Source organism: Sorex fumeus, unplaced genomic scaffold (assembly GCF_029834395.1).
Source record: "Sorex fumeus unplaced genomic scaffold, SorFum_2.1 ptg000109l, whole genome shotgun sequence".
NCBI lineage: Eukaryota > Metazoa > Chordata > Mammalia > Eulipotyphla > Soricidae > Sorex > Sorex fumeus.
In genome coordinates, this window is record NW_026606166.1 from 2,246,338 (window position 1) to 2,268,150 (window position 21,813).

General features: G+C 38.9%; 1 protein-coding gene across 2 annotated transcripts in view; it reads left to right on the forward strand.

Moving 5' to 3' along the window:
• The window catches only part of SLC35D2 (solute carrier family 35 member D2), a 47,185-nt gene that overhangs the window by 6,546 nt on the left and 18,826 nt on the right, over window positions 1-21,813 (forward strand). Inside the window, exons 2-8 of one of the 2 annotated variants that reach the window (XM_056134876.1) lie at window positions 2,208-2,241; window positions 4,753-4,839; window positions 8,414-8,481; window positions 10,083-10,154; window positions 11,082-11,150; window positions 15,564-15,666; window positions 16,982-17,074. In XM_056134876.1, coding sequence (XP_055990851.1) covers window positions 2,208-2,241; window positions 4,753-4,839; window positions 8,414-8,481; window positions 10,083-10,154; window positions 11,082-11,150; window positions 15,564-15,666; window positions 16,982-17,074 — 526 coding nt within the window. The remainder of the gene's footprint in view (window positions 1-2,207; window positions 2,242-4,752; window positions 4,840-8,413; window positions 8,482-10,082; window positions 10,155-11,081; window positions 11,151-15,563; window positions 15,667-16,981; window positions 17,075-21,813) is intronic. The other variant, XM_056134877.1, reaches the window with a different exon arrangement.

Consider the following 21,813-nt stretch of genomic DNA (forward strand, 5'->3'; position numbering starts at 1 on the left):
TAAGTCCTTGGGCTTCTGGGGCTGTGGCCGTGCTGGAGAGCCGCTCGTGGGGGGCAACTGGTGACCTCGGTAGGGCGTGAAGGACGGACTGGAACGCCCCCCTTCCCATGAGATTTTGTAACTGTGATTTTAGACTGCAAGATTCCTGTACTCCTTTTATTAAGGAAATGTATTTGTCTTTTATTATTGGCTCATTTCCCCTCTTTGTGTGTGTGTGTGGGGGGGGGGGGGCAGGTCACACAGAGTTCTGGTTCTGAGCACAGGGATCACTCCTGTTGGTGCTCTGGGGACTGACCATATGAGGTATGGAGATCAAACCTGGGTCAGTAATGTGCCAGGCAGGTGCCCTCCTGCTGTGCCCTCTTCTGGGCCCACCTTTCTCTCTTTTTGAGTCTGTCACAGCAGGCACAGCAGTTTGCTCCATTTCACACATATATTTATCAAGTATTTATCTTTTCAAATGTGACTTCTCCTTTGCCTTCACTGTGGTTGCCTCCAGTAATGGTAATTTGACTGTGGCCATTTAGTTTGACGTTATTTATAAATTATTCATGTGTTTGTGTTGTTTCAATCTAAGGTTTCCTGAGATCTGTGTGTGTTGCCCTTTCCTCTTTTCTGGCTCTCTCCAAGAGAATGCGCAGAGTCAGAGAAGGGTGGGAATGAGTAAACTGAATGAGGGAGAGAGCCACCTCCTTAAGCTGGTTGTGAAAAATCGGGGCCAGGAGACTGCATCCACACCACACAGCTGTTTGTTGAATGATCATCTCCCCCCCAGTAAACTGTATCTTTATCTTTTGTTATGTATCATATTTTTTATATGTGTGTCTCAGTTCCCATCTCAGTTTCCTTCTATGGGTCTGCTGAACCACCAGAGTGCAAACACTCTCTCAATACTGCATGGTAGCTTTCAAACGAATTCTAGCATCCAATAGTCATTTCTCCAATTTTTTTATTTTTCAGGATTATTCTTGATCACATTTGCTTTCTGCCTGTCAATTCAGCTTTTAAAAAAATTTTTAATTTTATTTTACTTTTTATTTTACTTTTATCGGCAAGCTACCGAGAGTATTCGATATGCCAGACACAGTAACAACAAAGTCTCCAATGGAGACGTTACTGGGCCCGCTCGAGCAAATCGACGATCAACGGGAGGGCCTTTACCTTTACCTTTACCTTTACTTTTATACAGTTGTTCACAATAATTTATAACATTCAATATTCCAACACCAATGCCACCACCATTACCCCTTCCCACCACCATTATCATTCAGTTTTTTAAGTTTGTCATCTTCCACAAAATGCTTGCTGATATTTTTAGAGAATGTATTGTTTTTATTTTGTTTGAGGATAATGAGCTTTATTGAGCTTACAGCTTCTGATTTTTACTTAAAATTTCTTTTAAAATTCTGTCATATGTTTCTCTACGTAGCGGTCTTTCTGGAAATCTTACTTAATTTGTTCCTGGTTATAATTTAAGAAACTTAGTAAAGTGTATCACCATGTAACTTCCACTCACAGGACTTTCATCATCCCCTTCCACTCAAGCGCCCCAGAGTGGAAGACTAGAGGACTCTAGTCCTCCCTTACTTAGTTCTCCCAGATTACTTTGAAGCAAGTTAAAATTATATCATCATATGGATTTTGGTCTTTATTTCTGTAAAATAAAGACACTAAGAAAACACTACACCAATATAATTGTAAACCTAAAAAAATGTAAAAACAACTCCTATATCATAAGATACTTTAAGTTGTTATTTAACATTTTGGGTGCTAATATTAAATTAATCTTTCTATGTTTCTGGTGTATAAACAAATGAATTTTTTACCTGTTTGTCTTGTGGCCTTGATAATTTTATTTATTTATTTATTCTAATAAGTTGTCAAAGATTTTTGGTTTTGGACATAACAGATCACATTGTCTGTTAATATGATAGTCTACTATTATTGCCAAGGACCAATAAAAAGTTAAAGTTCCTTTTTAATTTAAAGCTAATTGTAAAGTTGATATGTTCAAAGGGAAATTGAAAATTACCAGGTTCAGTAAAGATCAGTTTAAAAAGTGAAAAAGAAATAGACAAATGAAAAGTGAATAAATATGTTTGTTTTCATTGTCTAAGGCTGAACAAAATTAAAGACAAATTACTGTTGTCATTATGGTCTTTAAATAATCAGTAGCTAAAATTATTTTTTATCTATGTTCTTTATAGTTTCCCATCGCCAATTTTTCTTGGAATTGGACAGGTAAGTTGGAATAAAAAGAGGAACCTCTTGATAACTGTCAGTATATATGATGACATTTTAAGTGGCGTTAAGGTGGTCAGTCATTTATGTATAGATTCTGATAACTATCAATATATATGATGGCACTTTAAGTGGTTTGCAAACTGCCTTTTGCACATGACATGGTTTCTGCACACTGGAGGAGCATGGTATTTTTGGTGAAGGGAGGTGAATAGATACATTTCATTTTATTGTAATATTTAGTATTGGGTTTTTTGGGGGGGGCTGTGTAATCATGTTTGGTCTTTTCCTAACATTTAGTACTTGTAGAAAAAATAACTGTATTTTGAGCTTACTTAATGGGATGTAATCACTGTAAAGTAAGGCTGGACAGATTTAGAGGCTCCCTGTCCTGCCAGGTGACAAGGGGGTGGATAGGGTCAGTCAGGCAGCGAGCATGTATGGCTCTTGCTCTTGAAGTGTATTCTGCGCACTCAGTTGAAGCCACTGCACTTGAGAGGCAAAGGTTCTGGGAGATTAGAACCCACTATACCCTTATAACCAGAAATCTAGAGAGTATTTATTTATTCTTGATTTGGGGTCCACACCCAGCTGTGCTCAGGGCTTGTTCCTAGCTCTGTGCACAGTGACCACTTCTGGAGGGTTCTGGATCATATCCCAAGGTTCCAGGGATGGAGGCCCAATTGGTCACATGCAAAGCAAGTGACTTCCCCTCTATATTATCTCTCTGACTCTTCCAGAGAGTTTTGTTTGTTGGTGTTTTGGGGGCACACCTGACTGTGCTCAAGGCTTGCTCCTGGTTCTGTGCTCAGGAATCACTCTTTGCAAGCTTGGGGGGCGATTTTGGGTGCTGGGGATCAGACATGGTTGAGCGGCATGCAATGCAGGTGCCCTGCCCTCTTCACTGTCTCTCTAGCCTCTTCTTCAGAGTTTTTAACTAAAGCAGCAAATTTGAATTTTTACTTCAAATCTTCTGGTTTTTAAACATTAGCAATGGATTCAAATGCTCGCAAAACTATCTCTAGGTTAAACAAAATGTGTTGCACTTTGCTTCCTGCACTTTGTGATATTTATTTTCAGGTTTCAGGACGGTCGTGGTCAAACTTTCTTTGGCTTTTGTTCAGATTTGACGTTAATATTAATTTGTGGCTTGTTTACTCTGTTGATCGCGGGCACCAAACATTTTTTAGTTTTGGCCATGCATTAAATTACAGGAAGAAGGATTTAAAAATAGAAAATTATATCTGTTAGCTAATTTTTTAATCGTGTGCCTGTGAAAAGCTATCATTTATATGATTCAATATTCTGGCTTACTTTTTTACCAAGCAAAACACTATCAGTTTTAAGTGGAAAAATAATAACAACGAAGTTGTTTCCTTGAAGTCAAACAATTATTTTCATATTTTAATGTGAAAAATATAACAATAAGTACTTAAAAATGAGCAAATGCGATAACCTGGACTTGATACTCCCTTGGCAAATACACTGATTTGTGCTCAGGCAAACACCTTTTAACTTATAGTCCATTGGAAGAACCATGCCCAATACTAAAAGTCTGAATTTTAAGACATTTTAAGTAAGTGTTGGTATATTTCTGTAAGAATGATAAGGTTATAAGCTACAAACATAAACTAAGTATAATTCATAATGGCTCCAGTTATATAAATCGATCATAAGTATTTTTTGCACATTGTTAGGGTCAGGGTTTTGTAGTATAATCTTATTGAAGGAGTTCTTACATTTTTGCGTCCCAATGTGGAAAAAGTTTGAGTAGTCCTCTCATTTTCGTAAGATATTTAAATTATTTTATTTTATTTTATTTCATAATAATCCATCTATAATATACTTGGCATGTTTCACATTAATAGAATTTGAGTGGGACATTTTTTGTGTGCATGATCTGGCTAGGTTTAAATATATTCCTTTAAAATTTTGTTTTTCTCTTAGTTTTTGTTATAGAAATACTATTCTTTACAAAAAGCGTGTTTATGTGTGGAATTTAGTGCCCTAACCACCCTCTTCTCTGGGGTGAGATCACCAGGCGCTCAGTGAGACTTGGGAAGCATGGTTCAGGGGGTGGTGGGGGGGAAGGGAGGGGAACGGTGAAGAACATGGAATACTGGGGTCTCTCAGCTCACTTTTGGGGACACTGATTTACATGCTCTGTGACTCTTCAGCACTCACAGAAGCTATGTGATTGTGAGAGCCTATATCAGTACACTAGTTGCTTATTTTGATAGAATAAATTTAGTGGCACAAAAATAATTTTCATATTCTGAAAAAATATATATATATACACATATGTATATATATATTTTTTTGACAGGGAGTACCTTACCTGCTATACTATGCCACCAGGCCAAGAATTTAATAAAGAAAAGATTTTATTTCACCTAAAAAAATGGATTTGAGGGGTGTAATTCTTTTGGACAAATCTCTTTCTTCTTCTGATGTATCTGCACCTCAAACAATCCTCCATTTTGCTTAAGTTCTTTCTCCCCTTTTCTTTAGATGGCAGTTACCATAACGATACTGTATATGTCCAAGCTAAATAAAATAATTCACTTCCCTGATTTTGACAAGAAAATTCCTATAAAGGTAGGTTATAACAGGTATCATGGTGGAAGAATGAAATTGCTATAGAATTGTAAATCTTAGATTACAAGGTTCATTTTTACACACATGCTTCCTGCTTATACTGGGTAGAAGCTTCTTAATATTTATATCCTTGAGGTGTTAAAAATTGTACAGCATGAACTACACATCAGGGAATTGTCTCATGAGTGAATATATAGTTGAATAAGTGATTTACCCTCTATTAACCTGTCACAAGATGAATTGCAAATTTTTTTAATCATTCTCCTGATTTCATAATAATAATTTTCTTGCTTTCTGTGTAATTTGTAGGAAGACTTAAAGTATATACTTTTTAATTTTTTTCTTTTTGGGTCACACCCAGTGATGCACAGGGGCACAGGGGCTACTCCTGGCTCTGCGCTCAGAAATTACCCCTGGCGGTGCTCAGGGGACCATATGGGATGCTGGGAATCGAACCCAGGATGGCCGCGTGCAAGGCAAACGCCCTACCCACTGTGCTATTGCTCCAGTCCCTAAAGTATATACTTTTAATTTTCCTTTTTATTTTGTTTTTAGGCCACATCTGTCAGGACTCAATGCTTATTCCTGTCTCTGTGTTCAGGGGTTACCCTTGGTGGTACACAGGGGATCATATGAGGTGCCGGGGATCAAACTCCACTTAGATCAGTGTAAGGCAGATATCCTTTTTTTGTACATTCACTGTACAATTTCTCTGGCCTTGTCTTGGCTACTTTTGAACTTTTATTCAGTAAATAAAATTCTATATATTGTTTTGTATCTTGCATCTTTCACACCATGCTGTGATGATAAAGTTTATCCACACTGTTGTATATAGCTGTATTAATTTAGTTTTTTGTTACATGAGTATGCTAAAATTTTCTTTTTTATGATAATTTTAGTTGTTTCTAATTTAGAAAAATAAAAAATGTTTGGCCTCCTCGAAGTTGGATCTTGGTGCATGCTATCAGTCAGATAGGACAGCTACAACAAAATAGTGCAGACCAGGTTTCTGATTTTTTCATTTTTTTCATTTCATCATCCTGTTATTCGTCGATTGCCTCGAGCAGGCCCCAGTAACGTCTCTTTCATCCTAGCCCTGAGATTATATTCAAGGCTATTTAGGAGAATGAGACCCATCATTGTTACTGGTATTTGGCATATTGGGTACGCCACAGGGAGTTTGCCAGACTCTGCCCTGTGGGCAGGCTACATTCGATAGCCTGCAAGTTTGTCCAAAATAGGAATGAGACAATAAAAAGGTTTCTGATTATGGAAAGTAATTGTCTCACAGTTCTAGAGGCAGAAAGTCCAAAATGAAGGTGCTGGCTGGTATGAAGGTGCTGGCTCTCATGAGAGTTCTCTTGGCCACTTTCTGCCTGTGTTTTCATGTGGCTTTTTACCTGTGTGAGCCCACCTTGACAGTTCCTCCTTGCTGGGGTAGATTCTTTGCTATGACTTCATTTCACTATCTCTGTCTCCTTCAAGGCCCTGTCTTCAAGGTTGTGGGGCTTTCAAAAATTATTATGAGAAGCAGTTAAATTCCCAGTAGTGCTGTGTGCGTGGTGTCCCTGGGTGCATATTGGGGTGCGAGGGTGTTGGTGGATCCAAAAGGGGAGCTGCTGATTGCCAGGACTTGGAGGTCCTCAACTTGAGACCCGTTAAGCTGTTCTTCAAAATGTCCCTGTTGCTTCACATTTGTTGTGAACGAAGCTTTGGCAGGCTCGATATGTAATGTTTTATTGATCTAGTCAGTGTGTAATGACACATTCTTGACCACAGCACAGCGGATAGGGCATTTGCCTTGCATGCGGTCGACCAGAGTTTGATTCCTCCAGCACTCTCAGAGAGCCCAGCAAGCTACCGAGAGTATCCCGCCTGTACTGCAGAGCCTGACAAGCTCCCCATGGCATATTCCATATGCCAAAAAGAGTAACAATAAATTTCACAATAGAGACGTTACTGTGGCCCGCTCTAGCAAATCAATGAACAATGGGGCGACAGTGCTACATTGCTACTGATGAGGTTGAAAGCTCTTACAATTTTTTTTGGTGCCCATTTGAATATTGTGTTTTACAAAGCACCTATTCAAGACTTTTGCTCATTGTTCTATTGAGTTTCTATTGTCTTTTTCTTAGTGATTAGTAACTAAGTTTTTAAAATATTTGGTAATGATGGGCTGGAGCGATAGCACAGCAGGTAGGGCGTCTGCCTTGCACGCAGCCAACATGGTCGACCCGAGTTCGATTCCTCCGCCCCTCTCGGAGAGGCCGGCCAGCTACCGAGAGTATCTCGCCCGCACGGCAAAGCCTGGCAAGCTCCCCATGACGTATTCAGTATGCCAAACACAGTAACAACAAGTCTCACAATTTATTGTGAGATGTTACTGGTGCCCGCTCGAGCAAATCGATGAACAGCAGGAGGACAGTGCTAGTTGGTAATGACGGTTCTCTTTGTTAGCTAACACAATATTAAAAAATGCATTTCCCCTCCCTATAATGTAACTTTTCCTTTTCTTTTTTTTACTTCTTTAATATTTAGTCATGTGTCGCCTAACGATGTTTCGGGTTAATAATGAACCACATAGACAACTGTGGTATCTGGATGTAGCCCGGGTATGTAGTAGGCTGTACTCTAGGCATTCAACCATAGTGGCACAACAGCAAAATTACTTAATGATGCATTTATCAGAATATATCCCCTTTTAAGTGATGCATGACTGTATTCCGTATGATAAAAGGACTTTTACAAAATGGAGAGGTAGTACAGAGGTTAAGATACGCACCTTGCATGTGGCTGATCTGGGTTGGATCCCTGACACTGTACATGGTTCTCTGAACCCAGCCAGGCGTAAGCACAGTTGAGTGTGCTCAAGCCCTCCACCACCTGGTGAAATGAAAGAAATTTTTAAGGCTGGAGATAGTACAGTGGGTAGGGCATTTTGTTTTGTATGCAGCCAACCGAGGTTCAATCCCTGGCATCCTATATGACCCTCTGAGCAATGTCAGAAGTGATTCCTGAGTAGAGTCAGGAATAAGCTCTAAGCATCACTGGATATGGCCCCAAAGAAAAAAACCAAACCAAAAATCAAAACAAAACAACAAAAAGTATTGAATTTTTCAATCCAATTGTATATAAATTATATTCATATACATATATTCCTTTTTTAATTGTCATCTGTAAGCTGTACCCATTTTTGGTTTTCTGTTGAGACTTTGAACATTTTTGTGATATGTATGTAAACATTTTTGTGGTATATATGCAAACATTTTTGTGATATGTGTGCATACATATATACACACATATATGTATATTGCTGTTGCACATATTTCTTTAAAATACACAAACTGGAGACCAGGAGGTGGCTCAAAAGACTGGGGTGCATGCAAGGCCTGTGGAGGCCCTGAGTTCCACCCTGGCCCACAGGGTCTCTAAGCGTTGCCAGTAGGGCGGCTGTGGCAGCCTATAGCAGGTAAAGGAACTCAGAATTGTTTGTTTTCTGATGAAGGGCCCTATTTTTACATGTGAAGGAATTATAGGAGTTCTAACCAAATATTCTTTCTCTTTTAAATTGAAGCTCTTTCCTTTGCCTCTCCTCTACGTTGGAAATCACATAAGTGGATTAGCAAGTACAAGTAAATTAAGGTAGAGTGCAAGATAATGGTTGATGGGAGGTTCTCATTTGCTTCTGATGGTAAAAGACCAATTTGATTTATTTAAGATATTATTTGTATAACAAATAAAAGATAATGGTACTCTGGTTTCTCTTCAGTTATATAAGCCATGTAGCTTTTACATAAAAAGCCATTAATATTTAATAATTGTAAACAATAAAGTATAATTTTGAGTTTAATTTGATTTAATAGTAAATTTAATATTTGGAAATATCAGAAACATTTTCCTATATATTCAAGTTTGAATATAGATATGAAATCCATAGATATCAAGATAGAAATGGTATGATTTCTTCAGAAAGATTAATTTATGAATTGTTTATAAATGTTTCTTACAGTTTCTGATTTTGTCATGGTTTTAGGACATTCTGTCCAATCTGTAGTAGGTCAGGTTCATTATAGGGATAAATAAATGACACACATTATTTTGAAGTGTTTGCTGAATTCTTCTGAAACGATTTTGGTTAAAAACCATTGTGAAAAGTGAAAAATGGGGACTGAGAATGTGACTTGGTGGTAAAGTGCATGCCTCGGATATGTGAGGCTCTTCTTCTGACACGGTGCTTCCTGAGCTCTGCCTGGGGGCTCCCTGGCAGCAGCAACACCAGCACCAGCACCACCACCACCAAAATGACGAAAGGAAGGGGAATGGGAGTGGAGGAGAATACCGTGTATAAATGCACAAATAATGAGGAAACGGTCTGTATAAAAGACCTTTACCCACTTTTTGGTACTGTGATACCCTTCTCAGATCTGCTTAAAAGTTCTGTGGCCTGGAATCTCTGGGTGAAAGGTTCTTATGTGCTTTTTGAAGGCTGTGAATCTTACTTTATTGAACTGGGTGGGGGCGGGGGCTGGTGATAGGGCAGGAACCATCTGTAATTCTGTCCTCTAACACATTATTTTAGATTTGTAAGTCTCTTTTCTATATAATAATTCCTGTTATGGTTATAGATATGTGATCATTTTTTGTCATTTCATTTAATATTTATTTTCCAATAGTGGTAGAGTTGTTTGTTGTAGAGTTATACAGATAATGTACATCAAGTGAATTTATCATAATTTATTTAATTAGTACCTTGCCCAATATTCATGTGGTTTCTAATATTTACTCTAATATATGTTATTTCAGTGAGTATATAGGTGTATGATTTTTCCTTTCTTTTGGATTATTACCTTAAAATAAAATTCCTAACAAAAATAGTCGGTCCACAATTAGTGCTGTTATGTCCACAGATACATAATGACTTGAGTTGCCAAAGGGTGCATATTGGTTGCATTGTCAGAAGTTTTCACACAGTCTTCATGTAGTGTGAGTGTATGTTTTAAATTGTTAACATTATTGTGTGTTTTACATTGTTAGCACATTGTGGATAGTGTGTTTTAAATTGTTAACAAGTGGCATAAAATTGTTACATCTCCTTTCCTTATCAAAGATGACTTGTTAATAGTATATGTGAGAAGCTAATTTCTTATATTTAATCTAGAAAGCTAGTAGATTTATTAAAAAATATAAAACATGTTTAAAGTTCTTAGTATTGAAGCTGTTATTCTTGAATCTTTGTCCGACAGCTTGCCCATGTTCACCGTGCTCAGGAAGTTTACCATTCCACTCACATTGCTCCTGGAAGCCATCATACTTGGGTGATTTTCCCCCTCCCTTTTCCTATGAAGTTCTCTCCTCTTTTATTCCATTTTACTTTTACCAGGCAAATTCTCAACATCTAGCCATTGTTCCAAAAAGTTGATTTGAATTGCTAATAGCAATAACTTAAGGACAGATGGTTTATTCACTTAAAAGCAGCTAGCTGCCTGTTTCCATGATTTGCTAAAAACTTAATGGTTAATTTTTAATTGTAATTTTATATTAAATAGGTAATACGTATAAAATTGTAGAAAATTACAAAGAAAACACCTAGATCCCCCCAAATAGATGTGAATTCTGTTAGCTACATCAGATGGAATGTTCACTGCTTTTGGAATATAGTGGGAAAACTATTCGCACACATGAACAGAATAGGAATCCAGAAAAATAGGGAAACCCATCAATACAGTAATTATTATATAATACTATAATCCATTATTTTTAATAATGTTGGCTTTACTTTTTCTCCTAAGTATACTCAGTCTGATATCCAAAAAGGTGATTCTTGATTTTTCCCTAAAGAGTATTTAGAAATGAAATTTGGATATGGTTCAGTGTTATAAGTCCTTGTATTCAATTTTATCTTAATCTTTGGATGCTCAGTTTAAATATAAGCAACTAGATCAACCAATAGCCACTCTTGTATCATGTGATAATAGAGAAATACATTAATAACTATATTGCAACAACTGCTTTAGTAATAAAGCAAATTTAATCTCATTTATTAACATTTTGACATATATTTACTGTTTTTCTAAAACATTGCCTATTGTATTTAGCATTTATCATCATTATTAACAGTATTATTTTAAAAACTGCTTACAATATTTTTCATTTGTTTTCAAAATATAATTTAGATTTTACCTCTCTCCTTTTCTGTATTTATCAGTTTTGTTACTTTTTATTCATCCATTTGTTTATTACAGGAAACAGTTTTCCTTGCACATCATTATTAGCGTCTTTGCCATCATTCTTGGTGCTTTCATCGCAGCTGGGTAAGACTTGGGATCATTTCTGCTCAATAACTTCTTTGTTTTTTTGACAATAAGCCAAGGCCTGTCCTCATTTTCCGTTTTCCATCTGTTTGTAATTGAACAGAGCAGCCAAGATACAATTCTATTGGTGTTAGTAGAATCCTGAAATGTCCCTGTGAAATTTAAACTGCCTTCCAAGTTGTCCAGAACATTTCTGAGAATTCATAAAGAGAACATTGCAAGATATTAACATTTTCTTCATAACAAAGAAGTAAACAATTTACTTCTATTACTTAATGTTTCAATATAAAACTTTTACTTGAAAAGTTATTGGGTATTTAATCAATAATAATAAATTTGTAAAATCCTTATATGCTCTTTAATTTTATTTTTTATCATCATTTGATGTAATATTTCTAGAGGTAGATTATCATCAACAGTATTTATATGTTTGGCATCTGATAACAGTGCATGGTTGTATTAATTATTCATATACGAGATCGGAAAGGAGGAGTCCAGTTTGCATTGAAAGGGTGATGCTCAAATTCCTGTCTTTCATAGGATGATCCTTAATAGCTATATGTGGGTCCACAATTCTAGGATCAAAACTTACCTCTGCCCCTCTGTCAACTGTTTCTCAGTCTTTTACTTACCTGTTTCCTTCTTTACAAAGAAAGCATAAGGAAAGGAAAGAAAACCTGCTTGGATAAGGGATGAAAATAAAAGGTGAGATAGATTTCAAATGAGTTGATTCCCTTAGTTCATTTGAAAGCATGAGTTTTGGACCATTAATTGCAAATTAAATAAGGAGATGCGCTACAGAGCTTATATGTGTGGGATCTTATTCTAGTTTTTTCACTTATTTTATGTATATACTATTTGCTTCATAGGACCCTACTTATTTTAGCTGCAAAATGGGAACTAAATAGCATCCATCTAATGGGATCATTATAAGAAATAGAATAATAAGCGAGGATTAGTGCAAGTAGTTGTCTAAATTCAACAAACATACTGGACATTTGCCCAATCCAAATGTTCTAGGTGCTGGAGAATCCCAGATTAATAAAGACAGCAAGCTTCCATTCCAGTTGATGTAGACAGACAGTTAGCAAAAGACAGATTTTTGGGGGAGTGAGGGGTTTGGCCCAGGAATAATTGCTGGTGATGCTTGAGAGACCATATAGGATTCCAGGGATTGAACCCAGTCAGCCACATGCAAGGCAGATGCCCTACCTGCTGTACTTCTCTCCAACCTGCAAAAGACTTTAAAAATAGAATTTGAGATTGTGAACAGATATTATCAATAATGATAATAATACTAATAACAGTTATTGTTATTATTATTTTGGGTCTTGGGTCACAACCACTGTTGCACAGGGGTTACTTCTGGCTCTGCACTCAGAAATTATTCCTGGCAGGGCTCAAGGGACCACATGGGGTGCTGGGAATCAAACTCAGGTCTTTTGCTTGCAAGTCAAGAGCCAGTTATGCTGTTCTTACACCATATGGGATGTAGTGCTATGCGTTTTTTTGTGGTTTAACAGTGTTTCTCAGTCATTCTGTGACTCCCTTCTGACTTTGTTTCCTTTCTGTGCCCCTATTCCTGACCCTTTCTGGTTGGCCCCTGATCTCATTCTGTGGCCTCCTTGGAATATCTTGTAGTATGGCCTTTCTCAGCTGTGTACCACATTGGCTAGCAATTTAGAAATTTTATTTATAGAGATTCTATTTTTTGTACTGTATCAGAAATTTAGGATTTTTAAAAAAGCAATGTTTAAAAATTAGTTTAGTTTGTAATGTGGAGTGATAACACAGCAAGTAAGACACTTGTCTTGTACAAAGCCAACCCAAGTTTGATTCCTAGCACAGCATATGTACTGAGTCAGCCAGGAGTGATCCCTGAGCACAGAGCCAGGAGTAACCCCGGAGTACCACCAGTTGTGGCCTCAGAACAAAATAAAAGAAAATTAATTATTAAATAATCTGTACTTCACAAATTAATTTGAAGATAATAATGCCAATGAAAGCTTTTAGTGAACTCTTAATATGAGTTTTGATGCAAGTTTTCTTTGTTTCCTTTTTCTTGTTTGCAATAAACTGTTACGCTCAAGCACAAGGCATGGCCCAACTCACCCATACCAAAGGAAATAATCTGCTTGATATTGAAGGGGATCAGAATACAGTATCTCAAAATATTACAATTGACATCTGCATTATTTTGAACTGAAGGCAACTGGAAATCAATGAATGTAGGCAGAGTTCTGTGTTCTCCCCTGGACATCCTTTCTGTGTCAAATCAAGACACACATTTTCTTTGTGAAGTACCTGTTGTTCATAGCAGGAAGCAACGGCCAGCCAGCCTTGAGGTGCTTCTGTCTAAACAAACATTAGTAAGATGACCCATTAGTTATTCTTGTTCCCCAATACATTCCCTAGTCCCTTTCCCATATAATTTCTTCCTCAAAACCTTATTCTTTTTTTTGCAATACCCCTAGTCCCTTTCCCATATAATTTCTTCCTCAAAACCTTATTTTTTTTGCAATAGTGTATTTTTTTAAATTAGTGAAACACCATGAAGTACAGTTGTAGACTTACAAATTTTCATGCTTGGGTTTCAGTTATACAATGATCGAGTACCCATCCCTCCTCCAGTGCCCATTCTCCACCATCAATGATCCTAGTATCCCTCCTACCCCCACCTCCACCCCCCCACCCCACCCCATCTCTGTGGCAGGGCATTCCCTTTTGCTCATTCTTTCCTTTAGGGTGTTGTAGTTTGCAACTCAAAACCTCTGCCGCAATAGTGTATAAGCCCCAGAATCTAACCACTTCTTTCAATTCCACTTCTGTGACCTGCGTGTGAAAATAGTATGGTCTGTATTTTTTCCGCTATCCAGTTTGTCCAGTGCCAGTTAAATTCACAGGCTCCCATTACTGAACCTGTGAGGGCAGATAAGATGCTCTGAGTAATGACTTCGGTCATGCAGCATCAGGTGCGGGTTGACCAGTTGCTTCCTGGCTCTGCTGGAGTTTTCTTTCTCCCCTCCTCTACCATAACCCCACCCCAATAAACATTTAAATTTATTTGAAGAGAACTAAAGAGAAAATGTTCTAGAAGGATAGGGAGAAGGAACTCTGAGGGCATTGCAGAAAGGATTCCTGTTTTGACTCTTGGGGGTCAGGGTAGTGAAAGAATTTGTGACTGAAGTGATGTCTGAGTACCAGGTAGTGAAGGCTTTTGTGACTGAGGTGACTCCGAACACCAGTGTAATTGAAGATGTTTGTGACTGAGGTAACTATGAGCATAGGGTAGTGAAGGCATCTGTGACTGAGGTGACTCCTGAGCAAGGCATTTGTGACTGAGATGACTCTAAACACCAGGGTAGTGTAGGTGTTTGTGACTGAGGGGGTCTCTGAGCACCAGGTAGTGAAGGCATTTTGTGACCTAGATGACTCAGCACCAGGTAGTGGAGGCTTTTGTGACTGAGATAACTCTGAGCTCCAGGGTGTTGAAGGCATGTGTGATGAAGTGACTCTGAGCATCAGGTAGTAAAGGTGTTTGTGACCGAGATGACTGAGTACCAGGGTAGTGAAGACATTAGTGAATGAGGTGACTCTGAACACCAAATGGACAAGCCACTCTCATTATCCACTTGCCCCATCACTGCTCAGCTATCTCCACAGAACTGTACCCTGGGGATGTCCCTATTTATTACAATACGAGAGCCACTGATGAATCAGAAAACAAAAACAAAAACAAAACAGAATGACAGTCCCCTTTGGGGAGTTCAATAATTATACAAATGAAAGAATTTTTTACTTAAAACATCATCTGTAATGTCTGTTTGGTTTTTGTGTTTTTCAAAAAAAAATTTTTTTTATCAAATCACCATGAGATAAACTTTACGAAGTTGTCCATGATTGGGTTCCAACACCCGTCTCTTCACCAGTGTACATTTCCCACCACTGTCTCCAATTTCCCTCCTTCCACTCCACCCTCACCCCCAGTCTGCCTCTATGGCAGACACTTTCTCTCTCTCTTTCTCTCTCTCTCTTTCTCTCTCTCTCTCTCTTTCTCTCAGTCTTTCTTTTTGGTCATTATAGTTTGTGGTACAGGTCCTGTAAGGTTATAGTGATCACTCTGGATAAGAATTGAATGCTAAAAGTAGGTAAAGGGATATACATGATAACTGTCTTTGGTTTTAAAGTGTTCATGATTAAGTTGAAGCACCTGATGTCCTGGTTTGGATTTAGTATGAGGCTAAACTGAGGAAATAACTATTCATCACCATGAGGGTGGGGGAGGGGGGCTGCGAAATGTGCTAGAGAAAAGGTTTGCTAGCATCCTTTGCTTGGGGAAAGAGAGAATAAGCCTGCCTTGAGATCAGCATGTGAATTTCTGAATGACCCCCTTTGTTGTGTTTACCCTTCCAGTTCTGACCTTGCTTTCAACTTGGAAGGCTATATTTTTGTTTTCCTGAATGATCTCTTCACAGCAGCTAATGGAGTTTATACCAAACAGAAAATGGATCCAAAGGTACTAGATCTTCACTCATCCCACTTTTAGGCTTCGTAATCTGACTCGTTACATGAGAAAGGAAAATTAATTTACAAAGTGGGCATATAATTTAATTTACATAATATGCTCTAAAATTACTGATTTTTTAAACTACTTGCCTTAATAGGTTGTTGTTGTTATGCCTCATCTTGCAAAGTTTGGAGTGAAATTTAGCCAGGCAAGGAAAAGGTGTAAAATTTATATGTAAAATTAGAGTATCTCAACAGGGATTATTTATGAAAGGCAAATTAAAAATGAAAAGTTTTACAGTTATAATTAACGATCAAGGTGAAGACACGAATGGTCTGAAAGAGCGCCTGGTAGTTTGGCAATCTGAAGACATGGTTTACAGATAAGTTTGGTTGATTATTGGACATTGTAACTTTGAACCTCAACCTCTGCAAACTTCTGTTTCCTCATTAGTGAAAAGGGATCATGAGAATGAGTAATATAAAATCAGTCCAGCCATAACTGCCTCCCTTGATCATGAGAAGATAAAATGAACTTTGCTTTTACATGGCTGCATCTGGGTTGAGCTCTCAGGCATCAACCCCACCCCAGCTGTTCCTGATACTCAGAAGAATCAGCCAGGCATATGTTTCTTTGTTCTGTGTTCTTTGTGCAGTGTTGAGGGGCTTCTCTCTGATCGACAGGCTTATTTCTAAGAGTGGGGTTTTTTTTTTGGTTTTGTTTTTGTTTTTAAATTTTATCTGTACTGACTTTTTTTTCTTTTTGGCCATTTGTTTTTTAATGGTGGCCGTTACAAAATCAGTAGTTGTCTTTGGGGACTTGCAATATGTCACCCTTTAAGGAAAATGCTGAATAAGTGATGTAGCTTTTTAAATGAAAAGTAAATTTATGCAAGATTGGAGGAAAAATGGGGTACCTGATGTTTTAACACAGCTGTTCTTTAATAGTAAGATCAGATGCGTTTAAAGAGTTCTATTTATATTAACATTGTAAAGATTTCTTAATTCTATTCCAGATTTCTCATTTTGAATAGCAAGTAGTATATCTTTAAATAATTGGATTGTTAGAAATGGATAAAGCCCTCAGGCTAACCATCTTCACCATTTTATATTTGGTTTTAGTTTTTTGGGGGGGAAAGATCAAAGTTTATTCCGAAATCACAGTATACCTGACATCAAGCATTCTCCATCAGAAATTTGCTAAAAATATTCTAGTACAGAGTTGGTTAGTACATGCATTCTAATCCACATTAAACTAGAGTTGGTTAATTAGCTCCAGAAAATATGTTTCCTGTTTTTACAATGTGGCTTTTGTTTGTTTCCAGGAACTAGGGAAATACGGAGTGCTTTTTTATAATGCCTGCTTCATGATTATCCCGACTCTCATCATTAGTATTTCCACTGGGGACTTTCAGCAGGTGAGCCAATGAGAGTCAGATATGTCTACTTGGTTGGCTTTAAATTCTCAGTATTTAAAAATTGAGCTTTTGGCAGTCAGTGGAATCCAGTGTAAAAGTACCAAGAATTACTAGAAGGATATATGAAAACAGTCTGTGTTGGCCCATTAACGTCAGTTGTACTTTCAATAGTTTTTATCTTGAGACATGTGGAAAGCAGTGATAGTATTTCTACACTTGAAACTTTTGTGAAAACAACAGCAGAAAAAATCTGAACTGACTCTTGCTAACTCCTTTTACTGAAATGGGGATCCTGGAAAGCCAATTAAGGAGATTTTGGTGTTTCTGAAAGATAATTTTTAAATCATTATTATGCACATTTTGAGACATATGAAAAGTAGAGAGAATCATGTAAGGAACTTTTCTGTACCGTTTACTCAGTTCCCACGCAGCATAATTGCCATTCTCATTCCTTCAATTTCCATCTGCTCTCATTACTCTCTTCCTGATGTATTTTTTTAAAATTGAAATGCAAAATTGTCTTCAGGTGCACAACAGGATTCAGTGTTTGTAAACATTTCGAATGATTACCATATTTACCACCTTTTTGTAACTTTTAAATTAGTAATACCTTATTTTTTGTTTTAGTACCCTCAATATATTACATCTCCTTGATATTTTGATGCTGGTGGTGGTGGTGGGGGGGTGTTGGGCAAAAACCAATGGTGGCTCTGTGTTCAGGGCATGGTCTGGGGACTGTGCATTGGCCTTATGCTGTGCAAGGGTCACTGATGTGAAAGGCAGGGCCATCCCAACTGTCTTCTCTCTCTGGTCTCCCCGACATTTTTTAATGGAAATTTCTTCTTGATCCCTTTCACCCATCTCACCTACCTTTACTTTTTGACTCTCTGGTAAGCATCAATCTATTCTCTGTGATTTTAATTTAGTTTAGGGGTATGCGTGTGCGTGTGTGTGCGTGCGTGTGCGTGTGTGTGCGTGCGTGTGTGTGTGTGTGTGTGTGTGCGTGTTATTTAATTTGTGATTTGTGTGTTCGGCTGCACTTGGCAGGCATACAATTTTTTAAAAATTTTTTATTAGTGAAACACCATGAGGTACAGTTGTGGACTTACAAATTTTTGTGCTTGGGTTTCGATTATACAATGATTAAATACCCATCCCTCCACCAGTGCCCATTTTCCATCACCATGGATCCCAGTATCCCTCCCATCCCCATCCCTCCCATCCCACCCTGCCTCTGTGGCAAGGCATTTCCTTTTGTTCTCTCTCTCCTTTGCATACAATGTTTTAATACCAGTCCCTTCATCACTGCCCTCCTCCCTCCCCCAGTCTGCCTCTACTAGAAGTCCTTGTTTACTCTTTTCTTTTCTTTTCTTTTCTTTTCTTTTCTTTTCTTTTCTTTTCTTTTCTTTTCGATACACAGTTACAAAGCAGTTCATGGTTGGGTTTCAGTCATTCAGTATTCCAACACACATCGCTCCACTGGTGTACATTTCCCACCACCAATATCCCCAGTTTCCCTCTGTCAACCCCTACCCCTACCCACTTTCCTTCTCTCTCCTCTCTCTCTCTCTCTCTGTCTCTTTTTCCTTTTGGGCAGTATGGTTTTCAAATCAGGTACTGAGAGGTTTCATATTTGTTCCTTTACCTCTTTTCAGGCTGGAGCGATAGCACAGCGGGTAGGGCGTTCGCCTTACAAGCGGCCAACATGGCCGACCCGAGTTCGATTCCTCCGCCCCTCTCGGAGAGCCCGGCAAGCTACCGAGAGTATTCGATATGCCAAACACAGTAACAGCAAAGTCTCCAATGGAGACGTTACTGGGCCCGCTCGAGCAAATCGACGATCAACAGGAGGGCCTTTACCTTTACCTTACCTTTACCTCTTTTCAGCATGCAGTTCTTGCCCGGAGTGATCATTTCCAACTAAAATTATCATAGTGGTCCCTTCAGCCTAGTTCACTCTTGATAGGTCCCTATTGCTGATGGTGTTCCAAGAGGAGGGAGGGATTTGCTCGAGCGGGCACCAGTAACATCTCCATTCATCCCTCTCGTGTGCTAGTGTACCCCAATGGCGTCTGCTCACTCTAGGAACATGAAGAGCCTCAAACTGATTGTTCAGGGTCTTGAAGAAGTCTGACCATCTCGTAGGTGGGTGGCCACACGATCTTTTGACATCCCATGGGATCAGTTGGTAATGGCTCTAGTCCAGCAGTCGTCTCCAAATTGCATGTCCAGCCCATCTGATTTTCGATGGCTTGGCAAATGAGACAGCGTCCCTGATTCTTGATCATCAATGGAGGTTGGAACTCCGGATTCTTTCTCTCATTTGAGTGGAGCATGATACTCCAAGCATAGTTCTTTCAATTCCTCTTTGGGAGACCCGAATAGTGTTCTCATCCTGTTTTCGTAGGGCCCAGGTCTCTGAGGCATATGTTGATGCAGGAAGAACAGTGGAATTGAAGAGATGTGCTGAGAGCCAGAGGTTTTTTGTCCTCTTAGCTATTTCTTTGATGCTCTTGAAAGCATTCCAAGCCGCTCTCTTCTTCCTGCGCAACTCAGGTGCCAGGTCATTCGTTATGTTGACTTCTCGACCTAGGTACACATAACTGTTACATTCGGAGTTCTTCATTCCGTTGAGAGCAAATGGAATGTCAGGAACGGGACCGTTTCTCATAAACATTGTCTTGATGAGATTCAGCTGTAGTCCGGCCTTTCCACACTCACAGTTGAAGCTGGCCAGCATTTGTGCCGCTTGCCTAATGTTTGGTGTTATTAGAATGATGTCATCAGCAAAGTGGAGGTGGTACAGTTGCCGACCATCTATCTTCACTTCCATTCCTTCCCATTCGTCATCGCATGATATTATCAAGTGTGGCACTGAAGAGTTTTGATGAAATGGTATCACCCTGCTGAACGCCTCTCTTGACATGGGTGATCGCTTCTTTGTAGAACGGTGAGATCCTGGTAGTGAATACTACATAATACAGCTCCATAATATAGCTCACAGAGGATCCTGATGTATTGAGTTTGCATGCCCTGTTTCGCTAGGGTTTTGATGACCTCTTCAGTCTCAACAGAATCAAAGGTTTTCTTTAAATCAATGAACGTTAGACAGAGTAGTATCTTGAACTCCTGAGAAACCTCAATGAGCTTGGTTATCGTGTGGATATGGTCGATTGTGCTGAATCCTTTTCAGAAACTGGCTTGCTTGCATGGTTGTCTTTCATCTAGTGTTCTGCCAATCCTATTCAGGATGACTTGAGTGAACAGCTTGTAGATGGCAGACAACAGGCAGATGGAGTGATAGTTGTCAATGTCGTGGATGTCTTCCTTCTTGTACAGTAGAACAGTCCTGCTGGTTTTCCACTGGGATGGAACCTTGCATTCAGACAGGTAGCGTGTGAAGAGCCAAGCCAGTTTATTGATGAGTACTAGTGGCAGATTCTTCAGGTGTTTGGGTCTGACCATGTCTGGGCCGGGTACTGTTTGCTTCTTTACCCATGAAATGGCGTGTCGGATTTCGGAAGGGAGAATGTTGGGAATGACATATTCATCCTGCAGAATTTGGTATGTGGGTAGGTGGATGTGGCTGTTGAAGAGATCTGAGTAAAAATCATGGATAATCTTCTCCATTGCCCTTCTGGAAGATGTGATGGATCCATCAGGACGTTGGAGGGCAATCATCTTGGTCTTGTAGTTGATGAAGGACAGGCGGGTGTTGCTGATGCTGATCTCGGCTTCTGTCGCATTGGCCAGCACTGCTGTTCTTCTCTTTGAGGTCTTCCTTGATCACTTCTCTGCACTGCTTTGTGAGCTCAGGCATTCCCCTGTGGTTGCCTGAGGCTTGCGCCAAGCCACCTTGGCGAATGAGCTCGAGAGTTTTCAAAGACAGGCATATATAATAACTATATTATATATAATTATTATATAATATATAACCAACTTTTGATCTGATCAAAGCAATCTCAGAAAATACTGTGTCATTTTATATTGCAGACTGCCACACCTAGTTACAAAAATTTGCTTCCTTATTGTATTTGCACTATTATCCAAAACTCATTCAGTCATGAAAGAAGTTTGCCTTTGTTAGGACAGAGAGGGGACCACTAAATGAATGATGATTGGAGGGATTGCCCAGGTTGGGAGATATGTGCTGAAAGTAGACCAAGGACCAAACATGGTGACCTCTTAGTATCTGTATCGTAAATCACAATGCCCAAAATTAGAGAGAAAGTAAGAAAGACTGTACCTTCCACAGAGGCAGGGAGTGGGGTAGGGTGGGGGTGGCGGGTGGGACACTGGGAACAATGGTAGTGGAAAATGTGCACTGGTGGAGGGGTGGGTGCTCGAGCATTGTTTGAATGAAATGCAATCATGCAAGTTTATAACTGTATCTCACGGTGATCCAATAAATTTTTTATTAAAAAAAGAAGTTTGCCTTGATTCAATAAACAGATAATCTTAGTAATGAAAAAAATTCATAAATCTTTTTCCATGGGTCTTTTGTTGGTGGTGTTATTGTTGGGGGGGCGCACTCAGGGCTTACTCCTCCCCCCAGCTCCCCAGTTTTCTAGTAGCGTGGCAGTCACTCCCACAAATCGCCCCGGTGCCATGTAATCTTATCAATGGCCAAGACCCAGAGACTATAAACTAAAGCTCCCCGAAGAGAGTGCTGCAGTTTCCCGGAGTGTGCGGCTGCATGACTTCTTACACTGTATCTCACTTACTCATCAAAAGTAGCA